This window comes from Barbus barbus (assembly GCF_936440315.1).
Source record: "Barbus barbus genome assembly, chromosome: 6".
NCBI classification, from domain to species: domain Eukaryota; kingdom Metazoa; phylum Chordata; class Actinopteri; order Cypriniformes; family Cyprinidae; genus Barbus; species Barbus barbus.
In genome coordinates, this window is record NC_136734.1 from 10,465,767 (window position 1) to 10,490,025 (window position 24,259).

At 36.8% G+C, this 24,259-nt stretch overlaps 1 protein-coding gene across 1 annotated transcript; it reads left to right on the forward strand.

The window, feature by feature from the left end:
- Positions 1-7,978: 7,978 nt before the first annotated feature.
- Positions 7,979-19,205, forward strand: mn1b (meningioma 1b; the record flags this gene model as incomplete). The annotated part of the gene is made up of 2 exons (XM_079418998.1): positions 7,979-11,465; positions 18,997-19,205. 2 exons carry the CDS (start codon positions 7,979-7,981, stop codon positions 19,203-19,205), a joined length of 3,696 nt encoding a protein of 1,231 aa, XP_079275124.1.
- Between the last annotated feature and the right edge of the window lie 5,054 nt (positions 19,206-24,259).

Genomic DNA, 24,259 nt, shown 5'->3' on the forward strand with positions numbered 1-24,259 from the left:
AGAAAACCATTTCTTTAAAACACTGACTGTAGGAAAATGTATATGATCTTGAGAATGATATATGAACAAATCTTTAGTCATTTTAATCTTTTAATCTCTTACCTAATCTACAAAAAACAAAGTCAAATAAACGTTTGAAATGTATGAATTTCTGTCTGTCTGAAAACTTCAAAACAAACATAAATATGCAACTGATGATGTTGCATTGACCAGTGTTAAAGGGATAGTCCATCCAAAAATGAAAATTGTGATATTATTGATATCCTCATCCTCAAGTTGTTGAAAAAGAAAAAAAAAAAAATCATATAGTTTTGGGACAGCTTGAGAGTGAGTAAATGATGGCAATTTTACTTTTTGGGCGAAATATCCATTTTAGTGGTTTTGTTAAGCTGTTTTACAACGGCTTTAATGGCTTGTCCATTCAGAAATTAGAGTCATAACAAGGGGCTAAAATTAGTGATCAAGTGCCAAATGTGAGAAAACAAAAATGTAATTTGCAACAAAACATTAATTTCTAGCTATTGTAATTGTAATTCCTGTGTAAATACATACCCTCATGTGCCCTTAAATATTCTGTGAAACATATCTTGATTTAAACTTCATTTGACATTTCATATGAAGAAAAGCTATTAAGTAAAAACCTTTCTAGAAAAAAGGCAAAATTATAATTTTTAAGTTCTTTAAATATAAAACTTATTATATTTGGAAACTACGCCTTAAGTTAAACAGTTTGGACTGACGTGAGGAGACCAGGTCCAAAATAAATTTTCTTTTCAGAAATTGATCTAGGATGCATAATAGATTTTTTTCCCTCCTGAACTCTCAAAAATATGTATAATAATTCTTCCATTAAGTAACCGAAACAAAGGACAGACAAAATGGCTCATCTTTGTCACTAAAAGGAAACAACTAAATAATGCAACTGACTTAAGAACACAGATATATTTTTAATATAAAAAAAGGCTAGCAAGAAATATTTATACCAGTAAATTTTTCCGACTTCACTCAGCACTGGCATGTGTGACAAAGCTTTAATGATAAATAACATTTGTATATAATACTTCTCACTTTTTTTTTTTTTTTTGTAATTATTTTGATTGTTAAAGTATCTGCAGCATGTTTAAAAAAAAAAAACTATTCGCCCATTGCCAAGTCATGGAATCAGAGAGCAATTTATGTTGTCTGGAGAGGATGAATGGAGAAAATGTAGAAGATCTGGTCCATTACCTGGGAAATAAATGTCTGTTATTGACTAACAGTGACTCCAATCTCTGACTGTGCGACATACTAACAGAATCTGTCTACGGTTTTCTGGGGCTCTAAGTCTGTGTGCTGGGCGCTTGATGTGTGGTCGTCTATTTGTGGCATGCATCAACTTCCTTGATTTACATACAAATGGATTTCTGTGCTTGAAAAGCACCTGTGCCATGATTCTAAATGTGGAATGGATGGGTTTGTTCCCACTGCTCTCTGCTCAGGTGATATTGAAATTTGTCTCTTTAGGAATTCTTACCAACCTTCACCAATTTCAGCCATTAATTGGCTTTGTCAAGACTTGAGCTCAAGGTCCTGAACTCAGGTCTGTTCTTGCTACATGTCATTTACACAGAAAGATCTTGGACTTTTTGTTTTTCATACTTTTTATATGGTGAATACGGTTTGTGGTGTCTACATGCAATACAGTATGCCATGTTTCTTTTTACATTTTTTTTTTTTAGCTTCGCAAACAAGGTAAAGTACAAGGAACCAGTGCTGCTGATGAGTGAGACCAACCACAACTACAAAGGCTAAGGATAGCAAACCTGTCCACAACAAGAGAGACCACATTGACCTGTCCATATCTGGGGTGAGACAATAAAGCAAGACTTCTATTTCCCACAGTGACTGTATGCTGACAAATGCTGAAGCACAAAAACCTTCAAGGTTTTTTTATTTTTTATTATTTGTTCTTGTTCATTCACTTGCTCATTTAAACCAATTTTCCAGACGTACCCCTTAGGGCAGGGCTAGTCCTTATGTTAATTTCCTTCACTCTTGTCTTGTCCTGCTGCCTTACTTTGGGAACATACCATTTACTAGCACTCTTTGCTCCAAAGAACACAGTTCTGCATGCACATGTGTACACAAACACTGCCAGGTGTGAATTCCTTCACGGTGATTTCCCATAAGACCTTTTTTGGTTTGCTTTCATTGCGTTTAATCACATGCTTCTTCTCAAATATTTTCTGTAACAATGGACTTTTGAGATACTGCAGATATTTACCAAGTGTTCTAAGATTGTTTTATGTTAAAGAAATAGTTCAACCACTAGAACATTTTGTTAATTTACTTCAATAGGGGTTGGGATGACATCAAAATGTATTATTTTTATATTATATATTTTACATTATAAATATTATTTTTTTCAGGGGCCTGTATTGCATGAAAATTGTACTGTAATTGTGCTGACTTGTTCTGCCTTATTTTTTTCTGTGCTCTGTGTCACTTCGTACCATTCACCTCACTGAAAACTGTTGCCTTAAACTAGTAAGATTGGGTGTATTTTATATAATTTTCCAAAATGGCTGTTTTGATCAATTTGAAGTTGTAGAATGCAAAGTCAATGTTTTTTTTTCTTCTTTTTTTTCTTTACAAAATGCAGTTGAAATATAGTTGCATATTATGCATATGAATATTTATTATACAAAGAAGACGCTGAGTATTGGAGGGGCACCTTTTCTAATGTTACTATGTAGGTGATGGTGATATTTAAATTTGCTGTCAAATACACTTGCTTGGATAATCAATTTTCTGCTTGTTGATGTTTTTATATTCCTGTTGGTGAGAGAATGAACAGTAACTTTTATTATTAGGATTACTGTATCTCATGACTCCAGACAAATGAGTAAAAATCTTTGTACGGGGACCGATTGTAGACAGTATAAAATCAAGTGTTTAATTGGAATTTAAAAAATCTACTGTTAAATGCTCACAAGATTAAAAGTGTGATTTTGAAATGCATTTACTTTAAATGGATCTGAAATTCAAAATAGTGTGAATGTTGTTCTTTTGGGTGTTTAAAGGTAAACAAATATAGTTGTTTGATTACATTTCAACAATTTTGTCTTGGCTTGTTTGCGATCCAGTGAATGAATGAATGGATGAATGAAAACAACAACAACAATAATAATAATAATAATAATAATGGATCAAAATAAAAAAGCAATCAGCACACCAAATCAAAATATTTAATTGTTAATTTAAAGAAACATAGAGGCCTTTAACCTAAGATCCATTATCACGTTTTACTGAAGGATTCTAAAATAAATATACGTATGTGATCAACTTTTAAAAGGTTCCAGTCTATATCTTAGCACTGAAGATATCTAAATAGACTGAAATGATTGCCTTCACCATTATTGTTCATGTTCATCTAAAATCCATTCTTAATAGATCGTTTCACCTTTTATTGTACTTTAAAAACTATTTGATATTAAATTGTTAGGAAATTTCCTATTCTATTCTAATCCATTCTATTCTATTCTATTCTATTCTATTCTATTCTATTCTATTCTATTTTTCCTCATTTTATGGCATTTAGTCAGGATTTAATGTTCATTTTTATGCACTCTTTCATATACTCAATTTCTTTTTGACTCTATTGTTATACTCTTGAGTGCTTCCCATGTTTTGCCACATTCCTTGCAGTTAACTGTGAAGAAAAAAATTGTAGTTCTGTTGTTGCAGTTTTTCCAGACTTCATTATGTTCTCTTCAAGTCTTTTTCCACACCCCTCCCCCTCCTGCCCACCCCTGCTGCCTCCTTCTTTTTTTTTTCCTCAACAGCTTTGACTGCCTTGTCATTTGCCACTGATTAAATTCTAGGACAAAACAATAATCTCAACTGCATGTACCCTTCCAGACACTGGAAGACGTGCAGACTTGGGGTGAATATTTAAAGCTGTTTAGCACGTTTACCATGATTTTTTTTTCTTATCTCTTTCTGTTACGTAACCTGCTCTGTGTTTCTAATCACCCAAATATCAATGAACTATTTATGATTCATTTGCTGACAATATTCTCACTGTATTGACCAAGCTTAAATATTACATAAACAGTATTTTTCCTTTGAAACTTTTTGTTTCATCATCAATGCACTCTATTCACAGAGTGCATTGAAACACCAGATTTAACAGCAGAAGGCTGCAAGAATAAATTATGATTACTGTTAACAACCCAAAGTGCAAGTTTCCAAGAGATGATAATGCTCACTGCACAGACCTATATTAAATGTTTCAGCTATCTGCTTTTGTAAACATATAAACAATCCAATACATTAATCAGTAACAGTATTTTAGTAGTTCTGGAGTGTTTTATTTCATCATCATTGCCATAACCACCATGACCCTATAGAAGATAAACAGTTTGGAGAAACGATGAATGGATGGATGGAAGGATTAAAGTTTAGTATTCAGAGATGCCAGGCTCTCCAGAATAATGGTGCATTTGGAGGCTGGAAAGCTCATGCATGCTGGATTATAAAGTAGAGTTTATATATATATATATATATTTAATTGTTTCGTATACTTGTACTGTTTTGCATACTTGCAGGTTGTTTATTAGTCACTAGATGGCACTGTGTCTTTTTCACCAAATTTCCACAGCGAAAGTCCTTTATAGGGAAATGACTTTCCTCCTTTCCTCCTAGAAGTCAGTCTGTTCAACCCAAATATCCAAGTATTTGTTGTCGAATAGCCTGTGCTTAAATGGCATCACACCGATATTTCATATTTGTATTAGCCTATTTTAGAAGGGAAAGAATGCTTTAAATTGTAACTAATGTCATTTACCCCTCATTTATTTGTGTGTGTATTTCTAATGCAATATTAATATAGGAGTTAAATTTACAGGTGATTTGGAAAAAAATAACTAGCCTAATGGTTGTAGTAAATGTGTAAGGTGATCTGAAAATGTATTTATCGTCATCATCATCATCAGTTGTTACTATTGAGATTTAACCCTCATTTATTTAGGCTACATTGTGAGGTACATATAGTCTACTCATCTTGACAAATGTTTGCCTTAATTATTATTATTAGGCTATTATAAAGCAGCTGTGTTTTAATTTTCATCTAGGGACATGAAGAAAGGGGAAAAAATGTACTTGTAGGCTAAATTTTTTTTTTTAATCATGAGCTCTGATTGATTCATTGGTGTATTTTGTAACTTAAACGAGAGACACAGACAGTGTAGCCTATAGCTACTCTAAATAGACAATCTGATTCTACGAGTCGGGCACATTATATTTGTTTACTTTAATGGTAGGATAATCGTTAAGTTAAATACAAACTTGTAACTCTTAAACGCACCCACGGATGGGTTTTCTTTCCTTTCCCGCTTCTCTTCTTTAATTAAATTATTTGGGTAATTGAATGCGATTCTTAAATAGCCTACTTGTAGATATCAAGCAATTTTATGCACAGGCCTTACAAAGGGGATATAATGCAATTATCACACTGCATTATTACTGTGGGTATTGATGTTTTGGACAGGGTTCAACTTTACTCATATATTCTATACATGTTGGTATAAGAGGTTTGATACATTCAAAGCTTAGCCTATTTCATAGCTATGCAGATAGAATGAATTGCTGCCAGTGAGCTAAATCGGATTAATTTAGAATGCAAACAATATTATGATAATTGATCAATTAATCTGAATGGAAATGTTAATTCGCTGTTTGAAGTGCATTAACAATGCTAAACTCCAGGTGGTAATTATGCTTTGCATTTGCCCTTTTGTTAAACATTTGCTTGGGGATAGACTGGGGCTCTGTGACTACAAATGAACTTTTTTTTTTTCATGCATTCTTTTTTTTTTTTTTCATCATATCACCTTGATATGATCGAAAAGTCTACAATAAGTGCCAAAAGCATCACAAAACACTCATAGAGCTGTTCAGTTAACAGCAGTCGTAAATCAGGGTGTTAAATGCACAAAAGAATCAAACCAGCTGTGGTTGACGATGTTACATTTATTACATTTTGGAGACTCTATGTTTTAGTTCCTAACTGTATGATTGAATCATAGGCTTATATATGAACAGCGCCAACATATTTGAGCTTAAAACCTGTGTAAAATGTGCTAAAAGACTACACAAAACTAAACCGAGTAAGACTCGTGACACTAAAATGATATTATTTTGTTATATATTAACTAAACAACAAAAACAAAATAATAATAATAATAACAATGAATAGAATGAATAGAAGGCCTACTTGTTTAAATACAGTCGAAACAAACTGTTATCAGGGGATATTCTGGGATGCTCCTTTCTCTCCCCTCCCACCACCCAACAACAACAACAACTGAGGCAAAAGTCAATTTCCCCAATAAATCCCAGTCAATTTGTTACTTATTATTATTCACATTATTTCAAGCATTTTACATTATTTCAATCATTTTGCCCTTAAACATTGTCTTGTTAAATATGAGCCTACATTTTCTCCACATATCATATTCATACACACTATGGTTTCCACTCATACATGCAAAATCTAACTTTTTACTTACAAAACCTTTTATTTATTATTATTATTATTATTTTTTTTTACGAAATACATACAGTGAAATCAATTGGATTGTGGCACGTTTTACAGTTCTAAGGTAGGTTTTTGCAGTGAATGTATTTAGGCAAAAAAAAAAAAATAATCAAATATTCCTTTTTTTTTCTCTCTCTGTTAAGCACGTGAGAATTCTTTCTCTGAGCGCAAACAGACAAATGCTGGACTACCTTAAGAGATCGTCCCTCCCTCGACACGTATGCCATTGGTTTATGTTTGCAGTGGAGGACCTTGCTGAAATGCAAAACTTGTTGCTGATCCTTGCGGTCGGTGCGCGCAGTGCTGAGCTTCTCAGTATTTTCAGTATGATCTATCGCTGAATTGTTTCCAGCTGGAGTAAATCTCAAAACTGGTACTATTAGAAGAGGACTCAATGAATGTGTAAGTGTTGCCTGTAATTGAAATCGCAGTCAAACTGTTCGATTTCGCGGAAAATGAGCAGGACCGATGGGACTGTGTTGCCCAGCAGCTCGGTGGTGGCGGGTTTTGGATAGCGCATGTGCTGCCTATTGCTTGGAGCGCCAAAAGACGGGCTTACAAAGACGGGCATTCGGGTTTGCCCCCTCACACACAGGAATTTCTTCTGGTCGGCGTGATCATATGTTAAGCTCAGCCCAAGGGAACTATTTCTTTTCAACGTATGCAGTTTGAAAAATCTTACCCATTTCCACAAGAAAGTGGATACCAAATAATACGCTGTTCTGGATTCATATGGATGTGGATATTATTTTTACGATACTCTGGATAGTGTAATGATGTGCGCTCAAAAGGGATTTTTAAACAGAAACAAATGTTTACCTCACTCTGGACATTTGACAGCACATTGGAATTACAGTCTGTTGAGAATGATGTGACAGAACATGTTTTATATATTTTTTCTATATGTGTTTTAGCTGACCACAAGGTAAGGGTAATTTTGTGGTAAGAGAGTTGTATTATTACAGTTGTGTTTTGCTGTGCTGTACAGCAATTTTATTACTACTACTACTACTACTAATAATAAAATATAATAATAATAATAATAATAATGTATTACATTGTATGTAATACTTTTAAAAGCAGTGAATATAATAATATGGAACCGATTATGGACTAGACCATAAAATTTATATTTTTTATAGAGCATTGAGTCTTACAATTTCGCATTAATTTACAATATCAATGCTACAATACTGCTTTCTCAGTAATTAATTATTTATAACTGCAGTTTTCAACTACAAGCTTTTTTATTGATGGTGATATCAAATTAAATTTTTATTCCAGTATTTCTTTGTTATATCAATTGAGTTAGCCAAAGAAAAAAAAAATTAAGAAGACTTTAGACACTGCAGTGGAGTCAGGTGAACTGCCTGTCATGCAGAATTGAATGTGGGAAGTATGTTTAGGCTGGAACAGTTTGGTCCACAGATTACTAACAGAAATTTTGGCCACACTGAAAAAAACTTTAACCAGTCAAAAGTGAGCATGAACTCCCATTACAAGAGCCCAGGTTTTCATTCTGGAGGCCCACAAGGGACAGTTGAGAGTGGTATGGACCCAGTTAACGAGCCTCATATGATTGAGATGAATATTAATGTGAACGGAGGGGAACAGTATGGTGGATTGCAGCAAGGAAATTCTGAATTAAATGCAGGGACTCTCCAACAACAACAACAACAACAGGCCTCAATGCATGGATTTTTAAATCCTCATCAACCTCACAATCATCCTCACAGCCACCAAACACATCCACACCAACACCATCAACACTTTGGGGGAAATTTTGGACCTGAACCTGGCTCCTCTTGTTTGCACAGCGGAAGAATGATGGGCTATAACAGCACTATGGGACTCCAGCAAGGATTCCCAGAGGGTTTTGACCCACTCTCTGAGGGGCAGTCAGCAGATGGCTTCTCTCAGCAGCAGCAGCAAAGTGCAGGCTCCATCCCTGATTTTCAGCACCACAGACCCCCCAGTGGAAATCACCCAGTCCCTGCCCCATGTCTCCCCTTGGACCAGTCACCTAATCGTGCTGCCTCATTCCATGGCCTGTCTTCTTCATCCTCTTCATCAGAAAGTCACAATCTGGAGTCCAGACGAATGCCCCCATCAGGTGGGGTTGATGGACTGGACTACAACTATTCTAATGAGCCCTCATCTGAACATTTTGAAGTGTCTGTGTACCCCCCCTCTGAATCTGATTCTCAGCTTCCTCAATTTGGGCATGGCCGTCAGTTGCCAGGGCCCAGTTTTCCTGGAAACCCAGGGTTGTCGCGAGCTCCTGGAATGCAGAGCATCTCTAAAGAACACCCCCATGCCCCCCCTCAACAGCAGCAGCCCTCAGCCCAGCACAGTGTGTTCTTTGAACGTTTTGGGGGTGGGCGAAAAATATCAGTGGGGATAGAGCCTGGTACCAGGCATCCTCTCATGCAGCAGCAGCCAGACTTGATTGGCCGACAGAACACTTGCCCACCATCTCTCCAACAGCCCCCACAATCAGAGACGGGTTCTGCTAATGCCAGTATGCAGGAGGGTGGCGTCATGGTGCCTGGCCAGCATAATCAGTTTGAATACCCTATTCACAGACCAGAGAACAGACGGATGCATACTTATGGCGATTCCGTGTTCAACATGCAACAGAAGCCACCCCCTCCTCAGCAGCCTTCCAATCAGAGGTTGCAACACTTTGATTCTCCTTATTTAAATATGGCTAAGAGGCCCAAGTTTGATTTCCCCAATGCTACTCATGGCAGGGAGAGTTGCAGCAGTTGGAACAGTGGTATGCATAACCCACCTGGAATGGATAATCATCTCTCTCCAGCAGCCTATTCTTGCCTGTCTGGAGAGTTCACCCCCCCTGTGACGGATGGCTTTTCATCAGGCCCATCAATGCAGCTTACAGGGCCTGAGCAGCAGTCAATGCAGCAGCAACAAAATGCAGCAATGATGATCAAGCAAATGGCCTCTCGAAGTCAGCAGCAAAGGATGAGACAACCCAATCTGCAGCAGCTGGGTCATCACGGTGATGTTTCTCAAGGGGCCCTGGGGCATGGGGGCCCAGTGGGAGGCATGGGCCCCCCTCAGTCAAATTTCGAGAGGGAAAATGGTAGGAGGATGGTGAACTTTGATGGACGGAATGCACATATGACTTTGGAGAGTGGGTGGTTTCCAAGGGAAGTGCTGGGCCATCGCATAGGGGCAGGTGGAGAGGTGGGGGCTCATGAAATGCAGCAAAATGGCCCTGGCATGATGTTCAGAGCTGGTGTGAATGGAATGGGCACGCAGGAGCCTATGAGGAGACCGGGGGAGGGCCACGTGCAGCCCTTAATTTCACCCAACATCCACTCACAATTCAACAGTGGCATGGGGAACCTTTCACAGATGCAGTCTCCCAGTACGGGTGTTGGATTGCCAAACACACAATCAGAAAGGTGCCCTAATGACTTTTCGGGACCATCCATGGGTGGTCCATCCTCTTTTCCCTATGGAGGCTGTAATCGAGAGGGAGCCTCTCTCAGTAACTCTCAAGGGGTGAGCACCTCACCAGGGAGTTTTACATCCCAGTCAGACTTTCCCCATAGCCAGCGTTCCTCTGTCAACAAACTTGGGGGACTCTCCTTAGGGAATTTTAGCAAAACGAGTGGCAAGGACAATGTTTTTGGACAGAGCTGCCTGGCAGCCCTCTCTACTGCCTGTCAGAACATGATTGCCAGCCTGGCGGCCCCTAACCTCAATGTGACATTCAACAAAAAGACTCAGGGAGAGGGGAAACGAAATCTGAGTCAGACAGAACAGGACCTGAATAACAGTGTGGTTAATGGCACTGGGAATGCTGGGACTGAATATTTTTCAAGCATTACTGCCCCCCAAAGTGGGCAAATGCCTCCCACTGGAAATAGCAACACTAAGCCACCAAGTCAAAATCAGATGGTGCAGGGGGAAGCCAGCACCCTCTCCCCAAATTACAATATGGAAACTACCCCTTGCGGTGAGGGGAAGGCAGCAACAGGGAGTGGGAGAGGGAGAGGGAGGAGAAAAAGAGACAGCGGCCATGTGAGCCCTGGGATATTTTTCCCCTCAGACAACAGTAACCCTGTTGTAAGTCCTGGCCAGCAGGTGACCACAGCAGCTAGTGTGGGCGAGAGAAGTACAGGCACACCTCAAGAGAAGCCTCACACCTCTCCCTCATGGGGAAAAGGGGGTGAACTGCTGCTGGGAGATCAGGCTGACCTTATATCATCTCTTGACTGTGGCATCGATAGCGTATCAAAATCTGAAGTCTGTTCGCCTCAGATGGATTTTACAGACGAGGCGTGCACACATTATAGTAATGAGGATGAGGTTTCATCAAGCTCAGATGCTCCATCCTCTGTGAAGGCTGGCCGCAGCCCTTTGTTAAGTTCACCCAAGTTGCAGAGAGACAGTGGACTAATAGGTGGGCAGAAAGGGCAAGGCATGGTCCTCTCCAACCACACTACCTCAGCATCGGATGGCTTTGGTGGAGTGGGCCTTCTGGGTACACCGGGCATGGAGCAAGTCCGTACACCCTCTAGCACCTCGGGCCATGATGAAATTCACCCATTAGAAATATTGCAGGCTCAGATACAGCTTCAACGGCAGCAGTTCAGCATTTCAGAAGAACAGCCTTTAGCTGTAAAAAATAACAAAAATAGTAGTGACTGCAGTGGTCAGGATGGAGATGGAGAGCTTGCTAGCTGTAGCTCGGATGCCGGGAAGCGCTCTGTGGGCACTATTGATCTGGACACACTCATGGCTGAGCAGCATGCCACCTGGTATGTGCCCAGTGATAAGTCTCTGCTTGAAGATTCAGAGGAGGAGAAGTCTATGTGGGAAAAAAATAAAGTCCAGGGAACCATTAAAGAAGGTAAATATTTACAATTATACTGTAGTGCTAAACTTTTTTTTTTTTAACTTATGCAAGTAAAATCTCTGCATAAATTGTGTGAGGTGGCAATAGTTTGTTTGTTTGTTAAGGAATTTATTTATTTTAATTTAATCTTAAAAATAAATGTTCACTTTCTCGATTTCTGTCTTGCGTGAGCACACGCACACACGCACACACACACACACACACTCACATGGGCGTATATCACACGGGGGACATGTGCCCCCCACTTTTAATATCACGTAAATTCACCATAGAGGTTTTCAAGAGCCGGTGTGAATAAATATAGGTTTAGAAAACACAGAAAACAATAACTTTTGGAAACATGAAGACATTAAACATATGATTGTGACAATATATGGTTTATTTGTGTTTTTCAAGTCATCTCCAGGTAATAAATAAAGTATATGAACAATGCCGTGCTAACTGATAGCATTTATTATAGTATAGAAAATATTATGCATTATTATGTGATAAAAAGTGTTTGTAGTGTATAAACAAATCATTATTATTGGTTATTGTCCAGCAGTGTATCTGGTTTCTAAGCCAATTAAAAGCTAGAAATAAGAGAAAAATTAAAGTTGCTTATACACTACCAGTCAAAGGTTTTTGAACTGTAAGATTGTTAGTGTTTTAATAAGAAGAAGCCTCTTCTGTTCAACAAGCCTACATTTATTTGATCCAAAGAACAACATAACAGTAACATTTTTAAATATTTTTGCTATTTAAAATAACTGTTTTCTATTTTAATATATTTTTAAATGTTATTTATTGTGATTTCAAAGCAAAGTTTTTAGCATCAATACTCCAGTCACACGATCCTTCGGAAATCATTATAATATTCTGATTTGAAAATGATGCTGAAAATTTAGCTTTGATCACAGCAATCAATTATATTCAAATAGAAAGCTGTATTATTGCTGTATTTTGGATCAAATAAAGGCAGGCTTGGTGAACAGAAGAGACTTCTCAGAAATCATACTGTTCAAAAACTTTTGACTGGTAGGTTATATTACAAAAAATTGTTATATTATATTTATATATATAACATTTCTATCCACGCCCCTGCACACGTACACACACACACACACACACACACGTTTGTTTTTGTGAAAAGTGGGGACATCCCATAAGCGTAATGTTTTTTATACTGTATGTGCTATTGCCCTACACCAACCCTACACCTAAACTTAGCCCTCACAGGAGACTGTGCATTTCTACTTTTCAAAAAAATAACCTCACTCTGTATGATTTATAAGCATTTTGAAAAGTGGGGACATGGGTCAATGTCCTGAAAAGTCACCTTCACCTTGTAATACCTGTGTCATACCTGTGTCATTATACCAATTTATGTCCTTATTTGTCACAAAAACACGCACACACACACACTCATGTAGGCATACATGCTAAGAATGCTGTCCTTTACATTATAGCATTTTCAAGCAAGAACAATGATATCACTCCAGCTTGAGGTTTTGTGACGTATACGCATTATAAAGGGCAATATGACAGAGTTCTTTGCAATGCAATCAAATGTTTATAAACAAAAAAAAATGCGATATGATTTAAGTTCACAATTAGGAATAATGAGGGTTCTGAAATTGTTACATTTTTACAAAATTTAATAAATTTGATATGCTATTAAAGATTAAAAAAATAAAGAAGACAAAAATGGTAATTATTTTTTATTTATTAAATGCACTTAGAGTACCTGTAGGCTTTCTAAGCTTTTGTAAAACATATATTTAGGGATTTTTCTATTTGTATTTGTATACATTAAATAACAGACACAGGCTCAAAAGAAAAATATTTCCTGTGTATCCTTATCCTGATCTTCACTCATATCAACACTCATCACTCACAAAAATGCATCTTAACCCACTTTGTTTTCATTTATTATTAGTAGTAGTAGTAATAGTGGTAGTGGTAATATTATTATTATTCAAATTAATTAAATTAAACTTGCCTTATAATTTTTATTTCTTCGTATGAAGTTCTTTGTATGACTTTTTCAGACCACCATTTTGACACACCCTTTGATAGTTAAAATCAGGGATCAGGGATTGTGTTTGCTTTAAAAAAAAAAAAAATCCCATTATGCATTTAAAGTATATTTGTGTATACAAGTTCTGTGTGTAAAACCTAAAGACAGGAACAATCATTGCAGGCTGTAACTGTGCAATAATAGTTATTATTATTAATAATAATAATGGCAATCATTTAATAAGTCCTTTTCTAATGCATTCTGTTTTCTTGTAAAACTCTTTTTAAAAATTCTGTTATGCCACTCTCTAATAATAATTTCTTAATAATTTAAATTAAGCAGCATAAATATGTAAGTCATGAGCTCATATATTTAATATGTGTGTCCTTCATTTGGGACTTGTCCTTTAGTTTAATCAATGTATGAAACGGTAATTGTCTTCACTGAAAAGGCAGCGGGATGGACACGCATAATTGAATCACCACAGCCGGAGTGCGCTTTCACACGTGTTAATAGTTCGCCCCCAGTGTGCATTATGTGCCCCTTTGTTTGGGATAACTGCAGGTGGGAGGGTGCAACGGGGTGCTTTCAGGGAAGGCAACCTTAAGTCATGGTCCATTGTTTAACATTCAGTGTTGTCAAGTGCACCATCCCCATCTCTATGTGCTTATTTTTTGCTATAGACTAGCAAATACATTCACCGTTCACCACACAGCCAAATGGATTTGTCTCGCATCTGTCTATGCTCTCAACGCAAACCAAATCCAAAACATTGTATTTCTTCCCAGTATTTCCCTCCTTTCTTTTCCCCCACCAACTGTGCATTGCTCTCCTTATTTTGCAGTCTCCTTGTCTCCCTTTTTTTTCCCTCTCCTCCTCACATTCAAGCCCCAGAGCTGTAAACGCACGTTGTACTGGTGCGATCGATATCTAGTTAGCACAAATCACCAGCCTTGACAGATTTTCATTTGAGTGGCGTAGACAGCAGAGATGAGAGAAGGGTTACAAAGTGTTTGCGGCTTGTGAAATTGCATCGGACGCATTGCATGCCAGCACACAAGGGGACTGTTAAATTCTATAAGAGCTTCATTCACACCATAATATTTTACAGGCCTTTATAACACTTAACTTTAAAAGTATAGGAATGCTTCTAGTAATTTTAATTAGGTGACTGAGGTGCTTATAGGACATTCTTAATATGGATTTATAGGATGCAATAATTCATTTTATGAGTCTCAAGATCATTTTAAGGTGTCTTAAAATTAATTGCACTGTGCTATATAAAGTGAAAATGTTTAGTTGTGAACTAAAGGAGCTATTTCTAGCAGGTATGACCAAGGACATTTTTACTTGGTGTAACCTAATGTAGCAAGGTATATTCAGTCATATTAAATTATGTTGTTGACATAATAAAACCAGATTATTTCAAGGTTAAGTCATGAAGTACTTGAAGAACAAGGCTACCAAGTTTAACAGTTTTTCATGTATATAAGAGTGCATATATATATATATATATATATATATATATATATTCATAAAATAACATGACATAACATATCATCTTATACAAGGACTACACATGATTCAGCTGTCAGTTCTAGCAGCACAATGCTGCAATGCCTAATCTAATCTAAAAAAACAAAACAAATTTTTTTTTTTATTGTGCATCAGTGCATTACAAATTTTACAAATAAGTTTTTAAGTACAATTTGAGTGGCGTTATATGAATTCATATTTCCATAATGTGCAACATATTAATTGAAAATTTTTCAAATTAACTTCAAATTTTTGGTTTTATTTAAAAATAAAATTTCAATTAATTTTCATGTAATATTGTTTTATATTACAAAATGTCCTTGGATCTTTTTTATATCCGCAGTCCTTCCATTCATCAAACAACATTTTTTCAGGTTATTCAGCTTGGATAGGATCTGTGAATTTGATCTTAATGAGACATCTTTGACTGGGTTGCGGGATATTCATATTTGTTCTTTGTTATATTTGTACTGCCAAAGCAGTAGTAGTGTTGAATCTGATCACAAAATATTTTCCTAATTTTAACTTAATCACTATTATGCTTCCAAAAATATTATTAATTTATTTATTTTTATAAACCAATAGAGAGACATATAGAGAGGCTTTCGAATATGTCTTGTGCAGCGAATGTGAATATATTGTATTTATTGTTTTGAGCTTTTGGTACTGATTACTGCAGTAATGCACTGGTGTGGATTTCCCATTGAGCCCCTGAAATATGTACTGCAAATGGTACTAATAGCCCCCACTAGACTCTTTGTGGACATGATAAATGACAAAGCAAATCAATCCAAAGAAATGTCAGCTGTGTTTGTGCCTCTTATGTGCTCAAGAGCTTTAGTAAGATATGATTTTATATATTAGTGGAGTGCACTGACAGGTCACTAAACACCCAAAGTATCCTTAGTTCTCTAAAATGTGAATTGTTCAGTTCTAGCTTATGAGTGTATGCATCACACTTTACTGATTTAATTTGTGACAAATTGCAAACATGAATCATTTGAATTACTTTCCCTACATGCTTTTTTGTTTCTTTCATTCAGTTTCTAACACCCAAAACAAAGATGCGATCCACATTTGGTGTAAAATGGAAGAACAGCTCAGGGCAACCCATGCTCTCATTCTGTCACTAGTTTGCTTCTTATTGACTTCCTTTGTAACGTATGTATTCACCGATTCACCAATCACTTTATCAGTGGTTGCAAACAGGACATGTATTTGCACTAATATTACATATATAAGAAAATATAAGATATTAAATGATTAACAATTGTTGACCATTGCTGATTATTCTTCCATTGGCTTTTAAGTTGAAAGATTTAACATTTTAAATGTATCTTTTAAGATTTAAAATATGCATTTCATAATTATATTTTGGATCAATTTCAACAGAAAGGACATTAACCAGATTTGCATTTCGTGAAGGAAATACCAGTTTGTAAAAAAAAAACTGGAGTTTGTATTGATGTATGTTTTAAAAGAAAATCTAATTTCAGCCTTTCTACTTCTAAATGCAATGCTTAATTCAATGTGTTACTTGTCATTTCTTTATAATTATAATTTCTTTATCATTTGTGAAAATAGTTTCAAAGTAAATCCTACACCATTTTTTTTCTCTGTATATTATTATGTTGTGTGTGAATTTAACATAGAAAATACTGTGTTTGTTATGTGTGCACACTAGGCTGTTGTGTTTTGGGTAGAGACTGGGTCTTTTAAATGCATACATTTTTGTGTGTTTGTATGTTTTGGGTTTGCACAGTTGTTACTTGTTCTATATGTGTGTGTGTGTGTGTGTGTGCATTGGGGGTAGCAGCAGGCAGCTTGATGGCTGCTGAGCAGTTTGTATGTGTGTGTATGTGTGTGTGTGTCAGGAATGCTTGGTTGCTTATCCAGGCCGTAGTGCAGCATGCTGTGCCCAGCTACCACAGACTATTGGTAGACACTGCAGGACATAAGACAAGAGAATAGGACTGGGGGGGGCTCTGTGTATATATGAACTTATAGCTATATTTCGTAACATATAATTGTTTAAGACACCATATACAAAAATTTGTTTTTTTGTGTCATTATTTACCACACATTTAAGAATGTCCCAGTTCAAGTGATTTTAGATATGCACTCCCATTTTTCTTTTCTTTTTACCGCCAATGTCTTTCCCCCCTCTCTGGATTCCTTTTCCCTTTATTTTTCTTCCTCTATCCTTAGGGTTTGGGGGATGGTGTCGGGTTATTGACCTTTCCCTACACCTTACCATTTTTTTCTGCAGTACTGGTCCAGACAAGCTTGAGGGCGAGACCAGGCGCCCGTCTCTCAAAATGGCTGTGTGTATTAGTGTTAGCGTCTGTGTGTGTAAAGGTTTTTTTCCTTATGGGAGAGCGGGGATAATTGTAACATGTTTTGGTTTTTGGATTTATTGAGAAAATGTTTAGCCTAAAGATTTGAAATTTTACCACTAATCTCTTTGGCAAAAATGGTTTAGATACCATTAATCATTTCAAACATTTAATCTGTAGAGAAAAGGAAGTGATAATTTTTACATTAAATTAAATAGAGTTATAGTTTGCAAAATTACAATTTGATTGCTGTAAATAAAATTACAGCCCTAAAAACCATATATTTTTAAAGATGTTTTTGCTTATTTTTTTATATCCAATTTTACATAAATCTGAACAAAAATATGCGGGTACAACATTGATATATCTGTGGTATTCTGAAACTGGTATTTATTTATTTATTTTTATTTCTCTGTTTAGCAATCACTCCTTCTCATATTGACATTTTGAATACAACCCCTTATAAACCTGGGTATGGATTTTGTTTTGTGCAGCAAATAAGGGCAGGGGGATGGCGTGTGGGTCAGTGCTTTGGTAGGGTCATTATGCAGGTAAATTAGGTCAAACAGTGTCAAAGGTTAGTTTTCTCAGAGCATTGTGACTCTTGACTGAAAGGTCACTCTGGTTTTGCATGGTTGAACAGGGGTGAATAGGTCTAAAAGCAAATGCTAATGCATGTGGCTTGATGGATTTTAAGATCACATTTCTTAAATACACGCTTTCAAACAATTCACACAACTGCCAGGAAAAGACAAGGGCTTCTCTACACTGACACCAGAGGTCGGCCAGGCCAGTATGTGTTCTTGATAATATGGACACACCCGGTGATTGGGTTGTTTTGACCCAGCAGTTGGGTTACTGCCCAGAAGGTTGGGTTAAACATTTAACCCAACTGTTGGTTGAAAACAACCCAATCGCTGGGTTTGTCCATATTTTACCCAGCACTGGGTTGTATTTAACCCAGCATTTTTTAGAGTGTGTGTGTGTATAAGGTTGCATATGCAACCTTCCCAAAGACATACATAAAACATATTTCTTATATGTTGAGAAGTCATTTTATTTTATTTTTTAATTAATACACTACCATATAATCTACAAAATATGGGGCAGTACTCTGCCAATATTGGTCAGCTGGCCAATGTGAATGCTTCCACAAGTTTTCTTGTATTTACATATGGTTAATCGGTAACACTTTACATTAGTAAACATGAACTAAGAATGAACAATACTTCTACAGCATTTACCAATCTTAGTTAATATTAATTTCAGCATTTACTAATGCATTATTGAAATCACAAGTTATTTGTTAACATTAGTTAATGCACTGTGAGCTAACATGAATAAGCAATGAACCACTGTATTTTCATTAACATTAACAAAGATTAGTAAATAGTGTAATAAATGCATTGTTCATTGTTTGTTCATGTTAGTTAATACATTAACTAATGTTAACAAATTACACCTCATTGTAAAGTGTTACCAGTTAATCAACAAACAAGAACAATTTAACATTTTGTGGTGGCCAAAAAACACTTGATTAATTGGTCTGTTATAACATGAGACATCAAGTGCTGTATGATATCATTAACACATTGACTGCAATGAAAAGTCTAATGGTTATTTATTATATTGAATTTTCCCCCTTTTTTTTCAGAAGTAGACCTCCCTCAAAGTAAGAGCACAGGAGGATTGGGTTCCTCGGGGACTACTGGAGGTATGGGTTCTCACCTCCAGTGTCTGTCAGTCCACTGTACAGATGAACTTGAGGAGTCAAAGGGACGCGGGGGACCTGTTCCTTCCTGGCGTTCCCTTCACTCAGACATTTCAAACCGTTTTGGAACCTTCGTAGCTGCGTTGACTTGAGAGAAGAGAGCAGGAGAAAAAAGACCTTTCAACAAGCGAGATGAGAATAAGGAAACACGATTTCCTGTTTAAGCCGGATAAATCAGTGTTTCTTTGTCAGGACAATGTGTGTCCTTTTTTTGCAGAAAACAAAAATCACAAGGATCATCACACTGAACTTACTGAAGGATGGTATATAAAGGGTGGAAGATATATGGTGTACCAGTACTGATGCTGTTTTCAAATCCAGACCTCAATATTCCTTTTTTTATGTCTATGCATTCTGATGACTATTCTATTTTTACGTATTCTATGCTCTCATACCCTCTTTTTTGCCCTCTCTGGGGGTTTCATTTTTTCATCTTTGAAATAATTATTGTTCCTTCTTATTAAATGCCCCTTATTTTGTATAAGATCTAGGGTCTCTTCCTGACCCTCTAGCCCACATAGTAACCTCCCCGCCCTCAGGGCAGGTAATTCTATTGTCATCAAGGGACACAAGCACGCTTTGAAATTTGGTCCTTGTGAGCATGCTGCCTGCTGGCTTGTTGGAATCAAGTAAAAGGGGAGTCCTTTTAGAGCATGTTTCATAGAAATTCAATGATGTGCCATGTCTTTTCACGCTGATCACTGGCCCTCCCCCAGCCTTTCTCCACTGTCTTTGGTTACTTTGATCTGTTGGAGTTCCTCATTACTTGTATATTAGGTTTACAATGTTTTCCATATTTCATTTTAAAACAAAAGTCCCATCAGCCCATCAGATTGTTTCTTAAATGCCCAGGATGCTTCAACACTGGTATGCTGCAGAGCTAAGAGGAAACCTTTTGATGTTAAGTGGATAACAAATAGAAACCAGAATATTGGTATTGCACATGTAATTTTTTAGGCAATCTTATACTCTTTAGAAAAAAAAAATGCTTCAGTTGACCTAGAAAACCTGAAAAGGTTAGGTGGAAGGTCTTAAAGGATTAGTTCACTTTCAAATTAAAATTTCCTGATAATTTACTCACCCCCATGCCATCCAATATGTTTATGTATTTCTTTCTTCAGTCCAAAAGAAATTAAGTTTTTTGATGAAAACATTCCAGGAATATTCTGCATAGTTAGTTTCAATGGATTCCAAACGGTTGAAGGTCAAAATTACAGTTTCAGTGCAGCTTCAAAGGGCTATAAATGATATCAGAAGATGAATAACGCTTGACGTAGGCTCCATCTCATCTTCTCCTCCAAGTTCAAAATCGTCAGACATCGTTGTTTTACCTTGTAAACTTGTTGAGTTGTAACTCCCTTTTTTTATAAATGGCGTTTGACTTTGCACGTATTTGCACGTTCAATTTGTAAACACTGACTCGGTGCTTCCGCCTACGTCAAGCGTGACCTTTTCAACGCCATTACGGCATGACCGCGTATCGCAGAACAGGTGAGCATTTGTGTTTATAAAGCATATACATTTTTATTTTAAATTTTTTTTAAATGACCAATCGTTTTGCTAGATAAGACCCTTATTCATCTTCTGGTATCATTTATAGCTCTTTGAAGTTGCACCGAAACTGTAATTTTGAACTTCAACTATTTGGAGTCCATTGAAACTAACTATATGCAGAATATTCCTGGAATGTTTTAATCAAAAACCTTAATTTCTTTTCGACTGAAGAAAGAAACACATACACATCTTGGATGAGTAAATTATAAGGACATTTTTATTTGAATGTGAACTAATCCTTTAATGGCAATGTGAAGATCCTTGTTTCTTTTCATTTTTTAAAGTAATATGTTAAGTGCAGTTGTCTGTTTTTCTGCATATTGTATATATATGTATATGTTTTATTGAGTAAAATAACAATAAATATGATGTTAATGGTGATAACTTTTGCCTTTTTTGTATGTTTGCTATACTATTTTTGCTGTGAGTAAAATATTTGTACACACCAGGTGTCTCATTTATAAAATTTTACACAAAAACCATCCTTAATTTGATTTTATGATTATTATCTCAGTACGTGTGATTCATAGAATGAACGTACGAACAGAAAACGTGCGTACGTGTCCCTTTCAGATGTGAAATCTATGAATCGCAAATGATCTTGAACATGCACGCAATTGAATGGTTTCAGTTCTCTGCTTGTAAACGACTCCTAATTAATATCATTAACATATAAAATATCACCAATCATCTTAATTTAGAACAGCATTTATAAACACACTTTATAAATGAGGCCCCAGCTATTTCTAATATTTACGTGTCAATTAGTAATTCTCAAAAGAAGATCTTACATGATGTTGGATTTTGTCAAATTGGAATTTTATTGGCATTTACAAGAAATTACAAAAAATGTCCTTAAGCCCTTGGTAAACATTAGCATAAAAGTGAAAGGATGCCATGTGATCATATTACAATTTTCAATTTACATTTATCTGTATAAATGTACAACAACCATAAAGTTAATGCTTTGGGCATATGATTTGACTTATTCAACACCACTTTATATGCTTTTATCCTCTGTCCCCAAACAAAACATCTTTTATGAACATTTTATAATAATATTAATTAATAATATAAAAAAATAACATTAAATAGTGATTAAAATGTAATTCTAAATAAATAAATATTAATATCATGAAACTATAATATATATATTTTTTAGATATACTCATATCAGATGTGTAAATTTCCCATTAATAGAGTTATTAAAAAGTGTTTCTCATGTTTAGCTGTAAGCTGTTGTTATTTTTTATCAGCAGGCACATCTCCTATTAAGTCTAACTAAGTGTAAACCATTCAATTAAAAGCCCCCATGGAGATTTGCAGCACAGCAAATGCTGTAGAAATATCCAGCTAGCCCCATGCTGTTTGAGCTGGATGCTTAATTCCTATAAATACACAGCATATTTGTTCAGGGCAGATATGCATATTTGGGAAAATACCACAATGCTGACCTAAGTTTGCTTCCTCCCCCTCTAAAACCACCCTCCTTATGAACTCACCCCTCAACCCACCGTTTACAAAGACCCAGAGGGGAATGTCTCAGAGAGGAGAGAAAAAGAGAATGTGCTAGAGTGCTGCATTTGCGTCAATAATGTAGGTGCTGAATTTGCTTTGTCACACTTACATGGCTGGTTTTACTCAATATTACATTTAAAATGGAAGGGCAGGAGAAAGAGAGCAAACCAAGAAGAAGTGTCTGAGTCAAAAAAGGGGGTAAAAGAGCCTTTATATCACTTTTAAAATAACAATGCCAATCACAGAGTATTCCAGTATACTTCAACCCTGAATAAAATGGTTATTTTATTCAGCCACTTCTTGGGTGAATAATTATTCTTCAACTGAAGAATAATTGTGGTTGTAATCCTGATTGCACTTTATCTAACCCCTAGAGAGACCTCAAGTAAGGGCTAATTGAAGCCTTAAGACACTGAGCCACAGAAAAATTACTACAATTATGTGACAACATGACATTTCTTGATTTTCAGCAGGTCATAGATAGTTATTTTGCATTCTAGTAGTGGTGGTGAATACATTGGATTCATTCAGAGAAAGCTGTACTCAGCACAGCTGTACTGATCAGAAAAAAAAAACAATTAAATGAAGATAAAGAATTAAATGAATAGTTGACCTAAAAATAAAAATATTATAATTTACTCATCCTCATGCCATAATAAAACAGTAAAGACCATTGAGATGCAATATATTTTTTCCAAAATAATAAAGAAATAATTCCTTCAGAACAGTGTGCCAATAATGTTAAAAAGCATTGCTTATTTTCAGAAGTGTTTTGAATAGAATATTTTGTCAACTGCGGTCTCATTTAATGTGCACTCTCACTCTAATAAAATGCTGGGTTAAAAACAACCCAACTTGGGTTATTTGGCAACCCAGCGCTGGGTAAATATTGCACAGAACACACGCTAGTATATTTTGTATATATTATATATTACAATGAGGAGAACACTCTGGAGGAAACACAGGAGGTAAGTACAGGAGTAAACACTTTCGGGAGATCGCTAGGAAATGTCGATAGCTTCAGGTAGGAGTCCACTAGGTATCAAGGAGACCGGACACTGAAGTGAGGTGCTGTGAGTGCTTAAGTAGTGGGTGAATTGAATGACTTAATGAGAAACAGGTGTGGGTGATCAGAATTCTGGTGATGAGGTGTGCTGGGATTGGCTGGGTGTGAATCAGGCTGTTCTGTGTCAGTACCCCTGTCATTTTGCGCTGGCGTAAAGCTCTCTGTAGCTGGTGGTGAGCTGCGTCCCAGACCCTCTCGCTCTCTCGGAACCAGTAATTGACAGATGGCAAGTCAGATGGTTTGCCAGACCATGGGAAGAGAGGGGGCTGGAAACCGTGTATGCACTGGAATGGGGTAGCTGGTTGACGAAGGGAGTTCTGCATGTACTCGCCAAGCCCAGGAACTAGTACCAAGAGTTCTGGTGGCCATGACAGAAGGTTCGTAAGAAGCGACCAATCTCCTGGATCTTTCTCTCTGTCTGCCTGTTCGACTGCGAATGGTATCCCGAGGAGAGACTGACTGACACACTTAGGAGGGAGAAGAATGCCTTCCATACCCGAGAGGTGAATTGGGGTCCACGGTCCGATACAATATGTTCTGGGATTCCATAATATCGAAACACGTGGTTAAACAGGAGCTCTGCTGTCTCCATAGCTGTGGGAAGTACTTTGAGGGGGTAGAAGACGACAGGATTTAGAGAAACTATAATTACCAATTATATAATTCTAGGGTCTAAAAAAAGGTCTATAATTACCAATATGCAGGTATTGCCATCAGAGGGTGGAAGGTCAGTGATGAAATCCACTCTTAGGTGTGACCAGGGATGGTTTGGAACGGGCAGCGGGTGGAGCTTGCCAGATGGTAGATGGCGAGGGCTCTTAGAGATGGCGCTGTCTGAACATCCCTGAACGAACCTTCTTACATGTTGAGCCACCAGAAGCGGTCTTTTAGCAGCGAGAGGGTTGCATTGGCCCATGGTGTGTGAACTGAGTGAATGAGAGGGGTACGTTGGGTTCTGGTGACATACTGTTGTCCTGGTGGGCAGCCCGGCGGAGTGTTGTTGGAGAC